Genomic DNA, 20,967 nt, shown 5'->3' on the forward strand with positions numbered 1-20,967 from the left:
CCTAAAGAGACAGAGACACAGAGAGACAGAAACAGACAGAGACAGACAGACATACACAGAGAGCTGACTCCAAGAAGGTGGGCAGACTGGACGCTTGCTTTCTTCAGGCTTCAGGAAGGAGGGTGGGAACATGAGAGGTCTCTTAGAGCCATCAGTCAGGGCCAACTCATTCTATCCGCTTCAAGGGGAGATGTGCAGGAAAAGCCATTCGGCCCACAATGAAGAAGCGGCAAGAGAGAAAAGGTAAGAAAGAATTGTACATATATAATCTCATCTACAATTATTATTTATACTGGAGTAGATAAAATGTAATGAGGGGAGTGAAGTAGATCAGAGAATCATTCTTCAAGGAAATACAGTCACCCCCTTTCCTCCCTATCAAAACAAAGCAAAGCCCACCTCAACAGCTCTTTTCCATTAAATGTGTAGTGACTACGGGGGTGGGGAATCAACCTTCACACGAGTTTTTTCTCTAGCTGAACCATAAGAAATAATACTGGTAGTTAGTGAATAAAGAAACAAAATGAAGATATTTTGTTTTGGAGGAGGGTTATTCCCTAAAGTAGAGCAGTCTCCCCGCGCAGACTCCTCCTTGGCATGCAAGCTCAGAGCGTGGGAGGAAGCGCTGTGGTCTCTGCTGGATCCCCATCAAGCTGCCGCAGCCCTGGGATGCACCTGTAACCATTAGCTTGGTCGCTGCACAGCAGCCCAGCTGTTGGGGTGGTACGTCTCTAGACTCATTAGGCAAGAACACTCAATCCCACACAAGATGCCTGGAGGCTAGTGCTCAACCCAACCAGTCTCTCTCACCTGCTCCACAGATCCGGTTTGCTAACAAAGCTTTCCGAACCTGTTTATAGGCTATGAAATTTTTTACATAGTTACAATGTTTTTCACAGACGCAATCCTACCTAGAATGCTTTCATTGATGCTGAAAATAAGAACCATGGCTGTGCAAGCATGGGGACCTGAGTTTGAACCCCTAAAACTCACATACGAGGTGATATAGAGCTCAAGCATCTGCAATCCCGGAGCTTCCAGAGATGCCTGCAGCAGACGAATCAGGTGGAAGGTAGGAGCGGACACGAATATATGCACAGTGACATGAGAACACCTGCATTCATACACAGACGCACGCACGCATGCGCACACACAGGGAGGGGAGGGGTACTGAAAACCTTGAGAAACCAAACTTGTAAAGTGCACTTAGGCTACTACAAGAAGTTTTTAATAACTGGATACTGTTTGTATGGATAACCCAAGAAGCTAAAATTTATTTGAAACGCACACACGCACACGCACACACACACAAATACACTTTGTGATAATTTGTCTTTCACAGGAATTAACTCAATATAACCAGGTAGCAATTACCTATTAGGAAAGAAAACAAATAGAGCAGAACTAAAATCACAGAAAGATCATAACCCTAATACAATAAAAATATTTTAGATGTGTGATGTAACTAGGCATGGCTGCACGGGCCTGTAATTTCAGCCTGGGGGAGGGGCAGAGATAGGAGGATCCTGCAGGATCCTGAGTTTGCGCAGCTGAAGAAGACACCTAGCATCGATCTCTGACCTCCACACACACACGCACATGCACTCATATGCACATGCTCAGCCATGAACACATGAAACACACACAAGTGAGAAGTGCCTGATCCTTATCCGAAAGCAGGGACATTCTCACAGCCAGGCAGCGAGTTTTCAACCTTCAGGGGACCCTTCTGCAAAGAAAAAACTCCTGAGAAGACAAACACGCCGCTTGATTCCCTTGAGAAGAGTCTCTCCCAAGCCACATCACCAGGGTCTTATTTGCTCTGAACTGAAACTGGCTTCAGCTCTACCAGGGTCAGCTGCTGCTTGCTGCTTCTTTCCCCCTTCAGAAGGTAAACCAGGCAAAGTCTTTGGATTCTGGCAAAAAGAAATCCAATGCCAGCAGAGTCACCATCTGTGTTGGTTTGAATTGGAATGGTCCCATAGACTCATGTGTCTTAATATTTGGCTCATAGAGAGTGACACTGTTAGGAAGTGTGGCCTTGTTGGAGTAGGTGTGGCCTTGGAAGTGTGTGGAGGCAGTGTGGAAGCCTGTGGAGGCAGGCTTTGAGGTCCCATATACATGCCTGCAGATCTAAATGTAGAACTCTCAGCTCCTTCTCCAGCACCATGTCTGCCTGGGCACTGCCGTTCTTCCCGCCATGATGATAATGGACTAAACCTCTGAAACTGGAAGCTAGCCCCAATTAAATATTTTCTTTTATAAGAGTTTCCATGGTCATGGTGTTTCTTCACAGCAATAAAACCCAAACTAGGACTACATTTCTTCCTTTTTTTTTTAATTACAGGTTTTCTTTTTCCAAAATGGTGCTATTCTGTTTCCCCAAATGCAAACTAAATTCATTTGTGTTATTTTTCACCCCAAGGGAAATTTAAAAATAAGTCACAGTTTAGCTCTCGAGTATTCTGAAGCCATGCTCAGTACTGATTTTTTTAAGTACCTTGAAATCAGCCTCAACATCCAGCAATATCTTTGAATGCGAGCATTATTATGAAAGTTTGGGCCTTTGGAACGAGAAGCTGTCTCTGGCACTGACGACGGCCTGTGGAGGAATTTAAACTACATAATCCTTTCCTCTGGAAGGCTTTGCCCCATCACTGTTTACATGTCGCTGGATAAGCTTCTTGGAAATGTTGACAATCAATCCACGTCTACCCTTTCCCGGCTATCTTTAACTCTGTGTAGCTGATTGGGAGATGGAGAACATTCCTACTCACATACCTTCCTGGACAGGGAAGGGATCAAACAACTCTTGCAGAAGTCTGACACTCCTTCTACCTTACCGCCAGCTGCAAATGCAAGATGGCAGAAGCAAAAGCAAAGAAACAGCCCACCGTTTTGTGAAACCTGCTCATTTACCGCCAAGCGTCAGTCTGTAAAACATACTAATGTTTTACTGTCTATGCCATCAAAACAACGCTTTTGAAGGCATCATGGAGGGGAAGGTGATTTTTCTGCACCCACCTCCCTGGCACCCACATTGCATTACAGGGAGGAATTACAGTATTACAGTCTTGTGTGTGGGTGACCAAGCAGCTTTGGGAACCTGACTTTGCAAGGGAAAAAGCATAAAGCTTTCCTATCACTCCTTCTGTAAAGCAGTCTGTTCGTGTGCTTTAGTCCTCTGAATGCTTATTCATCTGTGGCTGTTGTGGTTAGTGGGGTTTTTTTTAAACAGCTTCTTGGAAAGCTGGCTGGTCCAAATTCCACTGCCATGTAGTGTCCAGTGAAATCAGTGTGGAGCCAAACACAAAGATAGGTCTACTTGCACATTCATTGATGGTAGTCTTCATGTAGAGTAGGCTTCAAATGCATTCCCGGCCATCTCTCCATCCCCATTGACACTTGGGTCATCTGGAAATCTGTCCTAAAAGGCCCTCAGTCCATCTGGTGGTAACTGCACATCTCCATGCAGTACAGTTTTCAGACCTCTAAGTCTCTCCTCACTAGCATTTCCAACATGGTGATGGATTCTACATTGCAATATATCCCTTCTACAAGAGTCGGACCACAGCTCTTCTCATCTAAATCAACTATCCCAGCTGCTGCCTTTATCCAGTTACCACTCCGGAGCTTCCTGCCACCTTTGGAAAAGGCCAGTCTGGACAAGCTTGATGCTTCCATGCTCTGAGGCGCCTCTGTCCCATCAGCAACACTCTCAGCTGTACCATGGACACCGACAGCATGGGCATTCTGTGGCTAGTCATAGGTATCAGGGCCTCCACTCAACGCCCTTGCCTACCTCCTTGTTTGGCATCAGCAGACTGGTCTGGGCTAAATGCTTCCTATCGCCTAATATTCAGACCTGGGCTGTCTCCTGGAATGGTCTGCCTGGCTAATACAGCCAGGCATACATTCAACCATCATGCCTCCAAAAATGCAAAGAAGATGTCTCATGTGCCCAAAAAGTCCATCCTTCTCAAGTCCTGAACTACACAGTGTGGTCAGACCACGGGGGAAATGCAAGAGCTTGGAAAACAAAACCCTGCCGTGATGACATGGCATGTTTCTCTGCAACCAGGCTCAGGACACCTGGGCAGCTGGTCTACCTGTCGGGGAAAGATAAAGGCTTTCAGTCATCCCAGCTCTGCTGCTGGTTGGAACTGAACTGTCTGAACTTTTGCAAAACTGACCGGGAAAGATCAGCAAAGACCACAGGAAAGACAACTCCTGCGGTACCAGCTTCCTTCTGTCCAAAGTGGCTTGATGGACTATGCTAATGTTGTGTCTTCTCTGACACTGCTTATTTAAACAAAAACTTTGTATTCAACATTTTTTTAAGTGGGCTTTTTTCCAGTTTAACAGTACTGTGTTTTTGTGGTACCCGAATTTCTCTCTCTTTCCTTCCCACCCGCCCCCATCTCAGTGCATCAGAATATAAATCCTCAGTCCTCTTAAGAGTCTGAGTTATCTGTGTTTATAGACCTTTGGGAAGCTAATCTATAAAACATGACATATGCCTCCTCTGGAATTTAAGACGTCTGCTTCCTTGAATATAACAAAATAAACTTTTCGAGGATGATATTGAAATATAAGCAGCCCACTTTAAAGGTTGAGCCCCTTACCGTGGGAAACCAACTGGAATTAGCAATGAGAACTCCAACATCAGGACTAAGGAGATAGCTCAGTGGTTGGTAAAGTACTTGCCATATAAGCACACAGACCTGAATTCAGGTCTGCATGGTCTGAGCCCATGCAGAGGACAGGAATGACAGCATGGGTTTGTAGCCACAGCACTGGGTCAAGCAACAGTGGGCAGAGACAGGAGAAAGCCTGACTCTCACTAGGCAGCCAATATAGCCAATTCGCAAACCCCAGTCTCAAAAACTAAGGTAGAGAGCAATAAAGGAGAACATTTGACATCAATATTTGGACTCCACATGCGTGCGCAAGTCAGTGTGTGTGTGTATGACAGACAGACAGAGACATAAAGAGATAGAGATAAAACAGACACACATACATGACACACAGAAAGAGCTGCAACTTCAGCTTAAAATCTCTACTTCTTCCCAATTAAGAGATATGCTATTAGAAAATGAAGGGAGTAATGGCCTGCTCAATTCCAGCATCACATTCTCAGACAGGTGACCAGGGGTCCAAGGACTATTTCAGGAAGGCTCGTGTTTCTGCTACCCTAGGTAAGTAACCCAACCACCAACCCTAATAAGCTCTAAGGTGAGCTGGATCGCTCGCGGTAATAAAACTGTCCTACCACTATAATGGAAACACTAGTTGCTGGTGTCAAGCGTCCCACGGTAGACCTGCTACAACAGCAGTATATGTGATGTGACCACACACCTCTCTCAAGGGAGGTTTTTCTAGTGCCCTTTGTCAGACAACACTGGGTGAGTCACACACTCCTGGGTATATACTAGTCTAACAATCTCAACGCATTCCCTTTTATAACATCACCATTCAAACGTTCTACCCATTTCAAGTTTTCCCTCTGAGTTAAAATTACTAGTAAGACTGAGCAGGTGCACGCCTGTAATCCCGGCACTCAGGGAGGCAAAGGCAGGTGGATTTCTGTAAGTATGAGGCCAGCCTGGTCTACAAAGTGAATCCAGAACAGCCAGGACTATACAGAGAAACCCTATCTCAGAGGGGGGGGGGGGGAAAGCTGGTTTACATATGGCTTTCTTTTTAACATAACACCAAGGAAGGTGCTGGATAAAGACCCTCATGATCACCTTCCCGAAGACTCCAGAGCAATGGGGTTCTCTCTGCTCCTTGGAGCTGGTGAGGTTTATAGAACCACCTTCTTGGCAACTGTCCTTGTCCATAATTTCTTACTGTTAAATGAGACACAATTCATACACCACAGGCCTTGCTTTTTTTTTAAGTGTAGAACTCTGTTTTTTAGTATAAAATCATTTTTAGTATAAAATCACAAGACTGCACAGTCACCATGACCTAATAACTCCAGATTACTTTCCATCACCCACAATGGAACCCTTGACCTTTAAGTGGGCACTCTCCCTAGCCCCTGGCAGCCACTAACCTACTTTCTGTCTTTACAGATTTGCCTCATATGGACATCTCCTATGCATGGAATCATAGAGTGTATGGTCTGGATTCCTTCACGCAGTGAGTTCTAGCAAGTATCCACACCCCATTCCTTTATAAAGGCTCAAATTTTATTCTATTCTACTCTCACTTTGTTTAGTCATTCATCATTTGATGACCATTCAGTTCATTGTCTCTCATTAGATACTGGGCTGTGATGAACAGTTAGATACAAATCTCTATGTGAATGTGTGTGTGCGTGTGTGTGTGTGTGTGTGTGTGTGTGTGTTTTATTCTACTAGGAGTTAAAACAGCTAGATACATACTCACTCTGCTTGCTAACTTTTTTGAGTAATACAGATGGTATCTTAATGTACAACTCAGCCCTGTGCCTATTGATCCATTGTTTTCACCAATACTGAAAGGTTTTCTGTAAAGATCTGAGACTAACATTCACTATTTTCCCAATTGCTCCTCAACCTGACATTTTAAACATTGAAAAAAAACTTAAACTTATTTTATGGTGTTTTCCTAGCACTTCCTGATTTTCTGCTGTCTCCAGACTTGACAGAGATGTATCTAAGGGCTGTCGTGGTGTGGAGGGTGGGATGGTAGGAGCATGGACAATGAAAGGCAATTCCAGGCAGTTACAGTTACACGCTCTTGGGAAGCTTCTGCTTTTACGGTCTTGTTCCCAGTTATCAGTCATCAGAGCCAACATCGAGATGTGTTTAGCAGTTTAAGAAGGTGGGTTTCAGAGGAGGGAGACGCTCGGTGGGTGAAGTGCTTCTTACAGAAGCACAAGGACCTGAGTCGGAATTGCCATCGTCTATATAAAAGTTGGGCCTAGCAGGGAACAGCTGCAATCCCAGCGCTGGGGGACAGAGAGAGGCAGATTCCAGAGGCTCCATGACAAGCCAGCCTAGCTGAACCTGTGAGGTCCAGGTTCACTGAGAGACAGACCCTGTTTCAAAACATAAGGTAGAGAACAGTAGAGGAAGACACCCAATGACAACCTCCGACCACCACATGCGCATACATGGGCGAGTGAACCCTCACACAGATATGCACATACATACAAAAACCACACACATGCACATGCGCACACACGCAAGCACAGTCTCTAGACCAGGGCTGGCAAACACTAGCTCATCAGCCTCCAACAATTTACCCAGTGTTCTACAGTCGATGACATTTTTAAAAGGTCTCATTTTAGATAGGCTATCAAAATATTTATACAACAACCTCAATTTTCTTCATGGCAACGGAACCTAAAATATTTACTGAGTTATAAGCACAAGTCTGTCAGCCTGTACTTTAGGTCACACCCACGCAAATTAAATTCTAGGCTGACGGATAGGATAGAGATCCAACTTATCATTCAAATCAGTCACTACAGAAAACCCAATGTAGGGCATTACATGACCTAGTGACTGGGAAGGCTGACAAACAGGCAAAATCAAAGTATATGCGCAAAAGAAGTCGTGTGTGCAAAGCAGACAAAGATGGTGAGCTATGTTAGTTAAATTCTGGGACACTCCAGCAGAACACTGCTTCTTCCCCAAGGAGATCACCTCCCCAGCAGCTTGATAGTTTGCTTCCAATTCAGTCTGTTTTGCCCAAAGAGTGTTTTGCCCAAAGAGTGGCTGTCCTGAGTCTGTGCCACAGAGGCTGCCATCTCTTGCCTCCTTATTCTGGCCAGTGCTCTGTTTACCAAGTGTCTGTTCTCTGGGGCTTGTAGACCTGGCTATCTCCTCCTCCTATCAGCTTTATAAGCTACAGAATATACGATTCTAAATGCTTCATTGTTGCTGTTTGCAAGATACCAATTTTGGCTCAACCAACTGTAACAAATTACAGTAGCTCACTTCCTTTTTCAGCCTTATCTGTGTATCTTGGTGTGTGTGTGTGTGTGTGTGTGTGTGTGTGTGTGTGTGTGTGTGTGTGGTTATCTACCTATCTATGTATGTCAATCTGCTAACCTATGTGTCTATAAGTATATAGCTATCATTCTAATCAACATACAACATATTTGGTGTCCTTACAGATTTTTCAAACAATTGATTCTACTCCCCACACCTTCCTCCTTTGTGTCCTTCTGCTTTTATGTTACACCTATTCTATTGCCTTCCCCATCTACTTCAACCTTTCTTTTCGATGGAGAAAAGAAACAAGAAACAACAAGAGATCTTTTACCAACATAAATGTTTCCACTAGTCCTCTCAGCTTCCCCCAAAGTCATGGCGGTGCACGTGGGAAGGGACACACCAATCCTGCAACTTTATCCCAAGACACAGCACGTCCTAGCGGCCTGCTCTCCTCAGTCCAAGTCAAAACTGTCTATTTCTTGAGAGGCCTTCCAGGCTTCAGCACACTGCGGAGGTAATCTGTTTAGACTTGCTCTCTTCTGTGAAGCTGAAAATGAGGGTGCTGAAGGATCCCGCTGTCCCTGGGATGTCCACTGCTAACTTCCCCTCCCCTTGGGCCCACACTAGGTTCCTGCTCTCCTCTGACCTGACACAGAGGGGGGCGGTGAGGAGACAGACAATTTCAGGCCCCTTCTATCACTGTTTCTTTCCCCATGCCAGTCTTCCTCCTGTCCTTTTCCCTCCATGTTCCTATTTCAGTATCCTTCATGGGCCTCCAAAATTACTTGTTTTCAGGGCTTTCCAACTTGACCTTCAGCTCTCAATATAGTACTAGAAGCAGTAAAAATAGCCACATTCCCCTTCCCTTCGCTCTCAGATATGACTAATGCGTCAGCCTTTCCTAAGGCCACTGCCCCCCTTTTGATCCAGCTCCATCTTTGGGATGATCGGAGACAAGCACACCACCATTGAGGTCATGCGGTAGTCTACAGGCTTTCACTGCCTCCCACTACATATGAAATGCATACAAGAGGCAAGGAAGTTAAAAAACCAGCATCATTTCGTTTTCCTGAAACTCAAACAAGGTTTTAGAGTTTAAATTCTCACAGAGGTTGAGATAGTAGGTAGGGAGTGTGTGTGTGTGTGTGTGTGTGTGTGTGTGTGTTTATGTTCATGTGTGTGTAGAAAGGGAAGCAGAGAGAGAGAGAATTTCATTTTACTAAAAAGTCAACAGTAATAAACTAAGAGCACCATATCTCCTCCTCTTCCCAGTGACCCTCAAGCTATCTTTTCAAGCCATCTTTCCTTGGCTTTTCCATCTAGTTTGGAATTTTCTTCCTTAATCAATATGAGTATAAAGTTTCAAAAATCCCCTTCTTATCACTTCCAAGAAACAGGAAGTACCTTCTTTTGTTCACTCTTAAACTCAGGATGAGGAAAATGCTGCACACTTGGGAGATATTCCCATGGAAGGAACACTCCCCGAAGACCTCAAAGCGTGTTAAGAAGCAGGGCGGTTACATTTCTGTTCCCTTTGTGACTGACAAGGAACTGTCTTGCCTGACAGGAAGACGATCCAAGTGGTGTCTACACAATTCCCTAAGGTCACCCTTTGCTTTCATCACCATCCCAATAAGCCACACCAAACTATCACTCTGGAGCCCGGCCACCAGCCACAGAAGAGAACTTTCTCAAAAGATGGAGGGGAGACAGACAAATCTACCATTGGATTTTCTATTGTAAAGAAGCAAGCGTCAATCATCAGAGGGTCAGAATGGAAAGTAGGCGGTCGGGGCAGCAGCAGATCATCAAATCTACAGCAGACTCCAACTCTGGAAGTGTCCAACGGGGAGCAAAACTATTTGCACTATTCCTGCTAGTAACAGAGAGTCCTTTTCCACCTCACACTTGGCATGCTCCTTGGTGTATGAAGGCAATCAGTCAACACAGACTAAAGCAGGAAGCTGCTGGAAGGAGAGGGCGCGTCTAGTTCTCGCCTCTGAATGGACCGTGCCTCGCTCCAGCGCATTCTCCGCGGATTCTGCCAGCAGACACTCTGTAATACCTAAACCACAAATCATCACATTCCCTACCCTTCCAGCCAGGGCCTGCGTCCTTGAGCTTCTCACACAGGGAGATACCAACCAAGCTGGCCGCAGATACAATAGTCCTTTACAAATCCAGTCAGGTCTTCCCTGCCATCTGCTAGGTAGACCGAAAACTAGGTGGACCTTTCAGCATAAAAATAGCTACCATAGGCGAACCTCAGAGAGGAACGCAGGACAAATCAGGCCGTTCACAAGGAATGGATCTTGGCAGCTTAACTAAAGAAAACATTTTATCAATACAAACATGTCAGACATGCAGCTGTACCTAAAATTAGAGGGAACACGTCTCCCAGAAGAAGAAACCCTGCAGAAACAGAATCTCAGGCAAGTCACTCCAGATTTATTTCCAAAGTCCCGGAAAAATGTCTTTCCTCCGAATAAGGAAACCATGCTAAAAATCTGCAGTCTGGTTGTTTTAGGAACCAAAGTAGGTGTTTTAATGACTCTTGAATTTTATCTACTGTGACACATTACAACCATCTAAACCAAAGAAAACGTTTCCAAACTCCGAGTCTATAACACAGGAAAATGGCTGTCTGAAAAGATACTCACACTGAAAGGGCGCCGTGACTTGATCCTGCCCATATCTTAAAGAGAAAGAGCCTTCGGTGGACTGCTCTCCAGAGACCACCTTCGGAGCTGGGAAGTACTTGGGCTTGAGCACGTACTCCTGAGTCTGGCCATGATGAATCATCACATTCTGGGAAGACAAAGGTGCCACTCTGGGAAGAAAGAAGAGAGAAGAAGAAAATAAACATGGGGTTTTTGGTTTTTTTTTTTTAAGTCAACTAAGAAGGAGAGAACAAGAAATTAAACTTCAGCAGGAGCTCCAGTACCACATAAGGCTCATTTATCCCATCATTTATAACACACAAGGAAGAAACTGCTGGTTTACAGGTAGAAGTATCCAACGTGAAGAGGATTCATCTGTTTAGTCAAAATGCATGTGAGAAATGGGTTATCATAGGTGCATTTTATCCAAGACTTCAGAGAATAGCCAACACAGGTTTCATGTAAAACATGAGGCATCCATTTCTCAGAAAAAAAAAGGCAAAGAAGCAGACATGAGTAGGTACACATACAAAAAAATAATAAGAGCTAAGCAAGGATAATAGAAGTATGCAAAAAATCAGCTGTAAGCACCGGGGCCAGTGTGGGCCAGCAGGACTTTCCAAACTCCCTAATTCTGACAGGTTAGCTCATATGGTTCTTGGAGCCTCAGTTTTGCTTTCTGTATCAGAGGATCTCTACTCATCAAATACAAGAGAAAAAATGCTCATAAAAATCTAAAGACGTTAAAGCAGTGGAAAAAGAGTAAAATAAGCTGGGCATGGTGGTCCATGCTTTAATACCAGAGTTTGGGAAACAGAAGCAGGCACATCTGGAGTTTGAGGGAAGCCTGAACTGTGTAGTGAGATGCTGATTCAATATACATACATACATACATACATGCATATATATATACATGCACAATTCTTTCCGAAATGTCTATGTGTGTATATTTAATTTTATGCTGCCTCTAATAATTATATAAATATAACTACATAAATTATATAAGTTAACTTGGGTTAAGTGTTTTATAATTACCAGTTCCTACAAATAAAAAAAAAATTAATCATGGGCTAAGACCAATAATAAAAAATAGAAAAAAAGATAACACTGGCTCATATTATTTATTTATTATTTAGTGTGCAGTGTTTCTGTGTGTGTGTGGGTGTGGGTGTGTGGGTGTGTATGTGTGTGTACACACCAAAGGTAGATAGCCAATGTCTTCTTCAACCTGCCTCCACTGTCTTCTTCATTCTGTTTCCACCTAACTAAGCCTGGAACTCACCAATTAAGGTAGGGCTGGCTATTCAACAAACCAGGATCCTTCTGGCTCTACCTTCCAAGTGCTGAGATTCCTGGCCTGTTCTTCCACATTTGGCTCTTTACATAGCTGCTGAGTATCAGACTCTTGTCCTTGTGCTAACATAGCAAGTAGGTTAATAACTGAACTGTCTCTTCAATGCCCCACTCATTTTAGAGCATGCAAACAGCCTTTGAAATGGCACCTGCTCGTTAGTGTGGTCTGACTCAGAAGTTGGGTCCCTAAAGGGACTACCCAAATAGTAGATGAAATGACATCCGACAGAAAGGACAAATCATCATGTCACCCAAAGTGTTAGGTGTCTTCATCAAAAATAGTCAAGGAATCTCAAATAAGGTGACTCAAATTCATTCTGGTTGGGGATAAAGAAGGAAACATTCCTGAAAGGTTATGGAACAGAAGTGGCTGAAGTGACAGTGCTGGTACCTTGGCATTCATCACTTTAAACCCTGTGGTTTTAAAAATGCCTTTAAAAATAAACATCTTGGGAGGCGCTCTTCCCAGATGTGGTACCAATGGGGCACTCCCTTTGTCACCACACTGAATTACTAAAACCCTAAAGATTAACACTTCTGATGATGTAAGCATTGTTCCGAGCTTGAAGTGTGCTGAGGGGGCTGGAAACAGCTGGACAGATCTGGTGGTCACAAGTTTCTTCTGTCAGCCTCCTTCCCATCTTGGAAGTGACTCTCTCTCTCTCTCTCTCTCTCTCTCTCTCTCTCTCTCTCTCTCTTCTCTCTCTCTCTCTCTCTCTCTCTCTCCACCATCCTGTCACCCTGCACCAAGACACAGACCTAGCTCCTGTCTGGAACAGAAGGATCCAGAATTCCAGGACATTTAGATGGCCACTACTCACGCCTGCCCTGGCCATCTCCAGAAAGGTAAGTCTGAGCACCTGCCTTCCAGGTGAGCAACTCTTTCCTCTGAACTGGGAAAGCAATGGTGGCAAGAAGTACATTACAGGTGTATGTACATGGGGCTCCTTCCCACCCCTCCTATGAAACAGGTAAGAATCGAAGAAGAGAAGGCAAGCTGCACCAAGTCTAGAACTTGAAAACAACCCTCAGCCAATCCTAACTTGAGAAAATCGAGACTGTAGTCTCACTACCATGCTAGTATGCCCAGAAACAGCACTCTCCAAATCTGCAGCCAGGTACATCAGTTGTCCCTTCCTCTACCTTGCCTACCTCCAACAGCTCACAGAGCACAGACCCAGTGATCAGCACTTGTCACATGAACTCATCACAGCTCCATCAAGAAAAAAAATGAGAATATGAGCAGACACTGTCTGGGACAAGCAGGAAAAACTGCCCTGTCGTTCAGGCCACAGACACTTCTGAGAGATATCGGCCTCACACTCCTCCTCCCGTGGGATCAGAGTCCAGCTTTCCCTCCAGTACCATCACTGTTCCACTATGGCCCACCTCTTGGCCTCACTTATATACATATTCTTTAGTGCTTCTGCCTTTTCTTCTCTTTCCAACCACTTCAGAAAAAAAATTTAATTTGTGTTTAATTATTTAAATTTCCCCTATTTCTGGGATCAGGAAAGGCTTAGCCATGAGTAAGGAACATCAAGTTAGTCTCCTCATTGTGACTTCAATTTTCAAGAGAGGAGTCGCAAATTTTTGAAGAGAAAAATTAAAACCATGGGGATTCTGATCTCCTTTCCTCCATCCTCCCCCACAATTACAGAGAAGGGGGAATTACAAACTCCAAAATAGAGCCACACTGGTAGCGTCAAGTATTTAATACTCTTAAAACACCCCCAATGTGCATCCACTGGAGGACCTCCCTGTTCGATCCACTACATGAGATAATGCCTTAATCCTGTACCTAATAATAATAATAATAATAATAATAATAATAATAAAATGGCATTGCTGAAGCCCTTGGGGTCTCTCTTTCAGCTTCCATTCCAGTCATCAGCAATCATATTTTGTATTACTCACTAATAAACATTAAGAGGCATTAAAACTATTTGTAAGATAGTTAAGGTATAGTGAAAACTACTGACTGTTGCAACAAGGTGGGGGAAGCTATGCCTCCCACAAAAAAAAAAAATGTTATTTTCTTTTACTTCAACCTCCAGTAAGCAGCATGTTTGTCCTAGAGACACAGTATGTGTCTCCACTTACGTCTGCATTTCACAAAACACAGGCAAAAACAATTTCACAAACAATAGCAATCATCACTGTGAAGGATGACCAGAAATTTTCCCCTCTGAGCTATTTTTTTCAAGCAGTCCTGGACTATTTCATTTGTGACAGTTCATGGAACACAGCCTAAGGCATAAGGACATACTGGTCAGGGATTGTTGTGGGGCTTCAGGCACAGAGGAAGAAAATATGACTGAAATTTGGGGTCTTGGGGATACTGCAGTACATGGTAGCGTAGAAGAGGAGAGAAGCCATTCAAATGTGGTATAAGGACACTGACCTTCAAGAGGCACAGAGAGAAGGAAGAAAGTAAACACATCAATAAGGCTCAGTGCAGATCTGTCATCCACAGGCAAGTATTTCAGATGTTCAATTGCAAAAGAGTACAAAATTATTAGAGGCTCCAGTGTTGCACCACCAATCCTGGTGATAGAAAGGTCCAAAATTGGCTGTTGGAAGCTGAAAACTCTGAAAGAGGAAGAACGAAATCAGAGGCCCTCATCTTTCTCAACCGAGGGTCATGAGATAACATTGACGGACACGCCTTTGACAGATGGGGCTAACAGAAGAACAGGAAATTAAGGCTGAAGTGTGCTGTTTGAGTCCACAGAGACAGGAAGCCAACAAACACAAAACAGCAACTTTGGGAGGATGACAGAGCAAGAGTGAGGTAAGCAAAATCTGCACTCAAAATGATACCCTTAGTAATTAGGCAGCGTTCATAGCAAATGCACGCAGAAGGGGCCACATGGAGGTAAACTACCAGGAAGAAGCAGAGATCAAAGTCCTTAAAAACTTGAAGCTGTAAAGACCAGCTACCCGGAAGAGTGGCCCTAGCTCAAGGCCAAAGGGAAAAGTAGGACCAAAGAGGTAGACCAGGAGGAGGCTGCTGGGAGGAGGGGCCAGTCTGTGGAGGGGAAATCTACTTTAGTTTCACAAACAGGAACATGAGATAGATGTTTCTGTTTGTGAAACATCAGGGAAAGCCTCCAAGGGATGTCCTAAGGACCAAGCACCCTCAAAAAGCAAAACTGTTAAAAAGAAATAATTAAAAAGTGAACCATCAAGAGAATGAGCCAATAAAGGCGCTTGAGGCCACAGCTGATGAGCTGTGATTCTCACATGAAAAAGCAGAGAGCCAACTGCTGAAGTTGTTCTCTGACTTCCGCATGCATGCTATGGCCACACACACACACACACACACACACACTAAATAAATAAATATGAAAGGTTTCATTTTATTTTTTATTAAAAAGCATGAAATCAAATAGTCTTGGAAGACAGTCATTTTAACTGTGGAGATATCTTCTGAGAACAGGCATTTATGTTAAAATTAATCTTGTTGGTTTGTTTGAGACAGGGTCTCTCTACATAGCCTGGCTGTCCAGAACTCACTAAGTAGGCCAGGCTGGCCTGGAACTCACAGAGATCTACCTGTGTCTATCTCCCAAGTACTAGGATTAATAGCACAGTTCATACAGGTTACATACAACCAACATCCCTTCCTAAATATCATGAAATTAGGTAGAAAGTTTTGGCAACTTATTTGGTAGACACAAAAATTTTCACAATTAAGTTGTTTTCTTTTTTTTTTCTTTTTTGAGCCACATCCCCATTGTCTTAGTTTTGTAGTGAGCTTGAGAATCATTACTTATAGAACTCAGAATAACTAGACAGTACATTTAAAAAAAATTATGGGAAATCAGAAGAGATTAAAAACCAAAGAGTATAGGTCTAGAAATGATGAGCAGGAGAGGGTTTCAAAAGCGTTTTTACAAATTGCTACAAAGCAGCGGGATATAGAGAATTAGGAAAGGCCATTGGGTTTGGTAGCAGGTCACTGGCCACAGAGACACTGTGGCAGCATTACCAGAAGGGGGTCAGAAGGAATGGGGGAAGGGGAATGCCAGTAGGGTAGAAAAGGAGAAGAAGCTAGAAGGAGATAGGGAGAGGGGGAATGGCCGACTGCTTCTGCATCTATGGAAACCTCTGTGTCTTTGTAAACACGGAGCAAACAACTGCGCAGAACCGCTCTCTTCAGAAGAAAGGATTAGTCACACACTGTTTACACTGCTGCCTTCCTATTGGCAATTTTGGTGCACGGATTAACTAAACTTTTCCGTATTTCCAACTAACTCCATTCTTTGACCTGTGAGAGGGTGGGAGGATCTGGCAAAAGATACAGCACTTTCCACTTCAGACAAGGAGTCTGGGACCTCACACAAGGGAACCCCCAGCCGGCCATAAAATGTTTCCCACAAAAGGTCTGTCTGATACTATCTGACCCTTTCGCCTATGGCTAGCATCCTGCAGTTTGTAACCAGCTGTGAGAAAAGGCAGAAGAGGGATAAGTGATGAAGGAGGAAGGCTCAAGAAGACAGTTCAAGTCCCTCAGACTGGTGTCTGACTACAGAACTCAAGTCATCATGGGGGCCCTCCTGCCTTTGGGTTTCCAGCAGCTGTGGGTGATAGCTGCTCCAGGAGAAGTGAACACACTAGAGCAAAGAGAGAATTCGGCAATGGCTTAAAAGAAGTACTCACAGGAGGCAGTGCAAGCCACTGGGGAGATGCCACCTGGCTTCACACATAAACACATGGAAAGTGAGACAGGAGCTGTGGCCTGTGGCCTCGGTCATACAGAACCACCTACTGGACCCAAACACGGAAGAATCCAGAGGCTGCTACTGAAGAGACTAAAAGACAGACAGCAAGAAACATACCGATTGTAACAGAACACACAAGAGTTGAAATATTTCAGAAAACAAAACATAAAAAAACACCGTGAAAGTAAAGTGAACCCGCCCCCCAAAAAAAAAACAAAACAAAGAAAGCAGGAGGCTGGTGACAAAACAGATGTAGAAATAAACAAACAAACAAATAAATTCTATGGGGAGACTTCAGCTGAGATAAAAGAGACAAATTTTAGAAAACAAAAGCCTTCCTCCTGAGTGCTAGAACCAAAGGTGTGTACCACCCTACCCGGGTTTGGTGGTGGTGGTGGTGGCTGCTGTTGTTGTAGCTTCGGAGAACACACTATAAGAAGCAAGTGGGAACAGGTGGAAAGGTTCAGTGGGAAAAGACACTTGCCTCCAGACCTGAACACATGGATTCTATACCCCAGGATAAACATGGTGGAAGAGAAGAACCAAGTCCTGCAAGATGTCCTCTGACCAACACGCACACACATCGTGGCACATTCAAGCACACACAAGCACACACATATACAATTCACAATAAGTGAATGTGTAATTTCTGAAAGAATTCAGGGTACATGGCCCCTTCTGTGGAAGTTAAAGCAGCAACAGTTCGTGTAGAGAGCATGTCACAGCTTCCTTTTCTGTAAATGCTTGAAAAATACGAATGGTCCGAGCAATCCAGGGAAAAGTCAGAGGCTACCAGGCAAAGACAGAAATCAGGAGCAAACCACATCCTGCCTGCAAAAAAGCCACCAAAAACAATGGGATAAGCAGGGTGCCCGGAAATGGTGGAAAAGCGGTTGACATTTCATCAGAACTAAAAGAGCCGTAGTATCCATACTCGTCACAGGAGGAGATTTCAGAGCTGAGATTCTTACCAAGGACCAACAGGCTTGACTCATAAGGAAAAAAATTATTTGTACAAGTTATGCCTTGTACAAAGACAAGCAGTCTGAAAACTGGCTTTAACAGACACAGCATGCAGAAAATCCAGAAGGATAAAGAAGACTCCGGGAGCAGCATGAAACAACCTCAGCAGGTCAATACGTGCATAGCACTGTGCCAACTTTGTGAGAATAGACTTTGTTTTCAAGGATCAGCAGCACATTGACCAAGACAGACCATATTGTGAGACATTTCATTACGTTTTAATAAATTTTAAAATATTTAAATCTTACAAGATATCTTGCACTGGCCATAATGGAACCTATGAAGGCCAGAAATGGATGGTAAAAAGCCCTGTGAAATACCCAAATAATTGGAGACTAAGTATTACAGTATATTATAACTGTCCTGGATGCTTTTATGTCCACTTGACAAACATCTCAGGGGGAACTTCAAATAAGAAACTGCCTCCTTAAGATCCATCTGTAGGGCATTAATTCCTGATTGACGGGGAAGTGCCCAGCCCATTGTGAGTGGTACCATTCCCTGGGCTGCTGGTCCTGGATTCTACAAGAAAGCAGGCTGAGCAAGCCAAGTGGAGCAAGCCAGTAAGCAGCACCCCTCCATGGGCTCTGCATCAGTTCCTGCTGCTAGGGTTTGGAGGCGTGGCCTTGTTGGAGGAAGCGCATAACTATGGGTGGGCTTTGAGGTTTCCAAAGCCCAGTCTCTCTCTCTTTCTCTCTTAGCCTGCAGATCAGGATGTAGCCTACAGGTCCCGCACCATGCTTGCAGCCATGTTCTCTGCCATAATGATAATGAACTGACCCTCTGGGGCTGTAAGCAAGCCTCCAACTAAATTAAATGCTCTTTTAAAAAAAAAAATAAGAGTTGACTTGACCATGGTGTTTCTTCACAGCAATAGAACAGTGACTAAGACGCTTGCTAATCCCACCCTCCATCTTGAGCTCTGTGCCTGACATGAAGTCGATACTTCACAGTAAGCAGGCTTCTTACCTCTCTGCCCCATTCTTCCACACTTCCGGAAGACACCATATGAGGCTTGCTCATCAACAAATTCCAAATACATCACTGCTCTCTTTCTTTCTACCGCTTATGCTGATACTGGCGTCAGAGCCAAGTCTGCAGCTTTCAATTACTTCCAATCCTCCCTCTAAAACACGGGTGCTTTAAGTAGCCTTTCCTAGAACTACATGGTGAGACTTCCATCTCTGCAGCTCTGTGGCCTTTTCTATTCTTGGGGACCCTCACCTTGCACCCTGCATGTCGCAGGGAACCTACTACCGTACCTGCCTGGGAAGGCTTCCCAGCCCCAGCCTGCTCATTCTCCACCTCTTCCCCAGCCTCGCTGCTACAGCTGCCGCACCTCTAGGAACCTGCAGTCACTGCCCCCTTGTATTACCCAGAAGAGGAGGAAGACCCACACAGGGAAGAGGCCACCTCTCCACCTTCCCTCTCTCTCCCTGTAAACTGGAAGGACAAGAGTACCTAAGAGAAACGGCTCTTCCAAACCACGTTCCCTCTTCCTGGCTGTATCTCCCACGGTGAGCACAGGTAGAGTGCTCACACGAAGAGTCAAGGCTGAATACCTGAGCTCACACAGGAAACACCCGCTTCCGACCACTTGATCAGTGCACAGATCAAGATGACCCAAGTAGGAGCTATGAAACACAGCGGCAATTTCTGCCCCTGCTCCTGGGTCCGACAGCCTGCACACCACGTCGCCAAATCCCTCTGAGTTTCGTGTCTTCACTGCTAAAAGTGGGGGCTTTGACAAGGTTGCCAAAGCTCCCCAGTGCATCAGGAACTCTAAAGCCAGACTCCACTTACACTAAAAGAATACTTTCAGGGAAGGGGTGGGGGACAGTTTTAGTATAACACTCAAGAAGACATCTGCTCAAAGTGAGACAAGAACCCTTCCACTTTTATTTTCCTAAGTTCAAGCTAAATAAAATAAACAAAAGGGGGGAAGGGGAATTTTTCCAATATTTTTAAGATGAAGGCAATAAAGTCTATTTTCCCCAAATGGCCTTGTTTTTTCTATTACAATTGCTAAAGTAGGCCACCTAGGTAATAAATATTGAAAGCATTGAACCAAATTCAAACATCTGTTCCAACCCTCTTTCAGGATTTCATGCAGCTCAAGCAGCTCAAAGAAAATACCCACTGCCATACAGGACCTGTAAGAGCAGGCCACACTTTTCCTGATGTTAGTATAACTGGGAAAAATTAATGTGTGTGGCAGAGCTGGGGAGGAGAGACACATTAAAATAATGATGAGTTAAATAAGCACAGAACTACATGATAAGCAACATTTAATCAAGGAAACCTCCTACCCCAAACATCTGATCTTCCAGTAGGGACCAGTATGCTCCTAAATTAATCCCCAGTGTGGTGTGTTCATAGGTCTAAGGGAAGGAAACACTTCCCCAGCTCTCTCACTCACTCACACTCATACTCACACACACACACACACACACACACACACACACACAAGACTGGAGAGACTTCTTCAGGCACTCCTTACTCTATTTGGCATTAAAATTCCCAAGCTAATCACCCAAATTTGCCTGTGAGAAACAACACAGACTTTACAGTATTTGTAAGGAAAATTAAAAAGTGCCATAAAGGTCACAGCTAAACAACAGACCTGAAAGAAAGAGAACATGCAATGAAAAATCACGGCAATCTCTTCCACTCTGATGACAAAGTTAACTAGCAGCCCACTGGGGATATAGGAAAACAAGGTAAATGCCCAGAGCTCGCCAGCACTGAAGAGTAACCCCATGACCGTGGTGTGTGAAAAGATGCAAGGCCCCGGCAGTTCTCAGCAAAATAAGTCAGTTTGATTGTTTCAGATCCACTGTGATACGGAAGACAGCTCAGTGATCCAAACGCTAGACCAGCAAGCTGAGGGGTGGAGTTCAGATGCCCAGGGACCCACGTTAACATGCCAGGTGGCCTTGGTGACCCAGGTTTCATTCCAACACAATGGGGGAGACTGGGAATCTCCAGAGGAAGCCAGCTAGCAAAAGAAGTAATACCAGCTGGCCCTGGGTTTCAGTGAGAGACCCTGTCTCAAAGAATAAGGTGAAAGAGTGTCTGGGAGGCTCTGAGGGATTCCTGGTAAAGACAGGAAGACGTAAAGACACTCTGGAAAATGAACTCAAAGGCTTGAATATGTCGTAACAGCCATACCCCACATAGCTTACTTTCAACGGAAGTCTAAAATGCACAAACAGAAACCAAAAATGTTTATCAGACCACTGCTTGTAATCACCACAAAAAAAAAAAAAA

General features: G+C 44.3%; 1 protein-coding gene across 5 annotated transcripts in view; it reads right to left on the reverse strand.

Annotated features, from left to right (window-relative positions):
• Window positions 1-20,967, reverse strand: part of Ltbp1 (latent transforming growth factor beta binding protein 1) — a 374,971-nt gene that overhangs the window by 232,572 nt on the left and 121,432 nt on the right. For all 5 annotated transcript variants that reach the window (XM_060364375.1, XM_060364381.1, XM_060364393.1 and 2 more), the window contains exon 4: window positions 10,595-10,764. In XM_060364375.1, the coding sequence (XP_060220358.1) occupies window positions 10,595-10,764 (170 nt within the window). The remainder of the gene's footprint in view (window positions 1-10,594; window positions 10,765-20,967) is intronic.

This window comes from Meriones unguiculatus, chromosome 1, assembly GCF_030254825.1.
Source record: "Meriones unguiculatus strain TT.TT164.6M chromosome 1, Bangor_MerUng_6.1, whole genome shotgun sequence".
NCBI lineage: Eukaryota > Metazoa > Chordata > Mammalia > Rodentia > Muridae > Meriones > Meriones unguiculatus.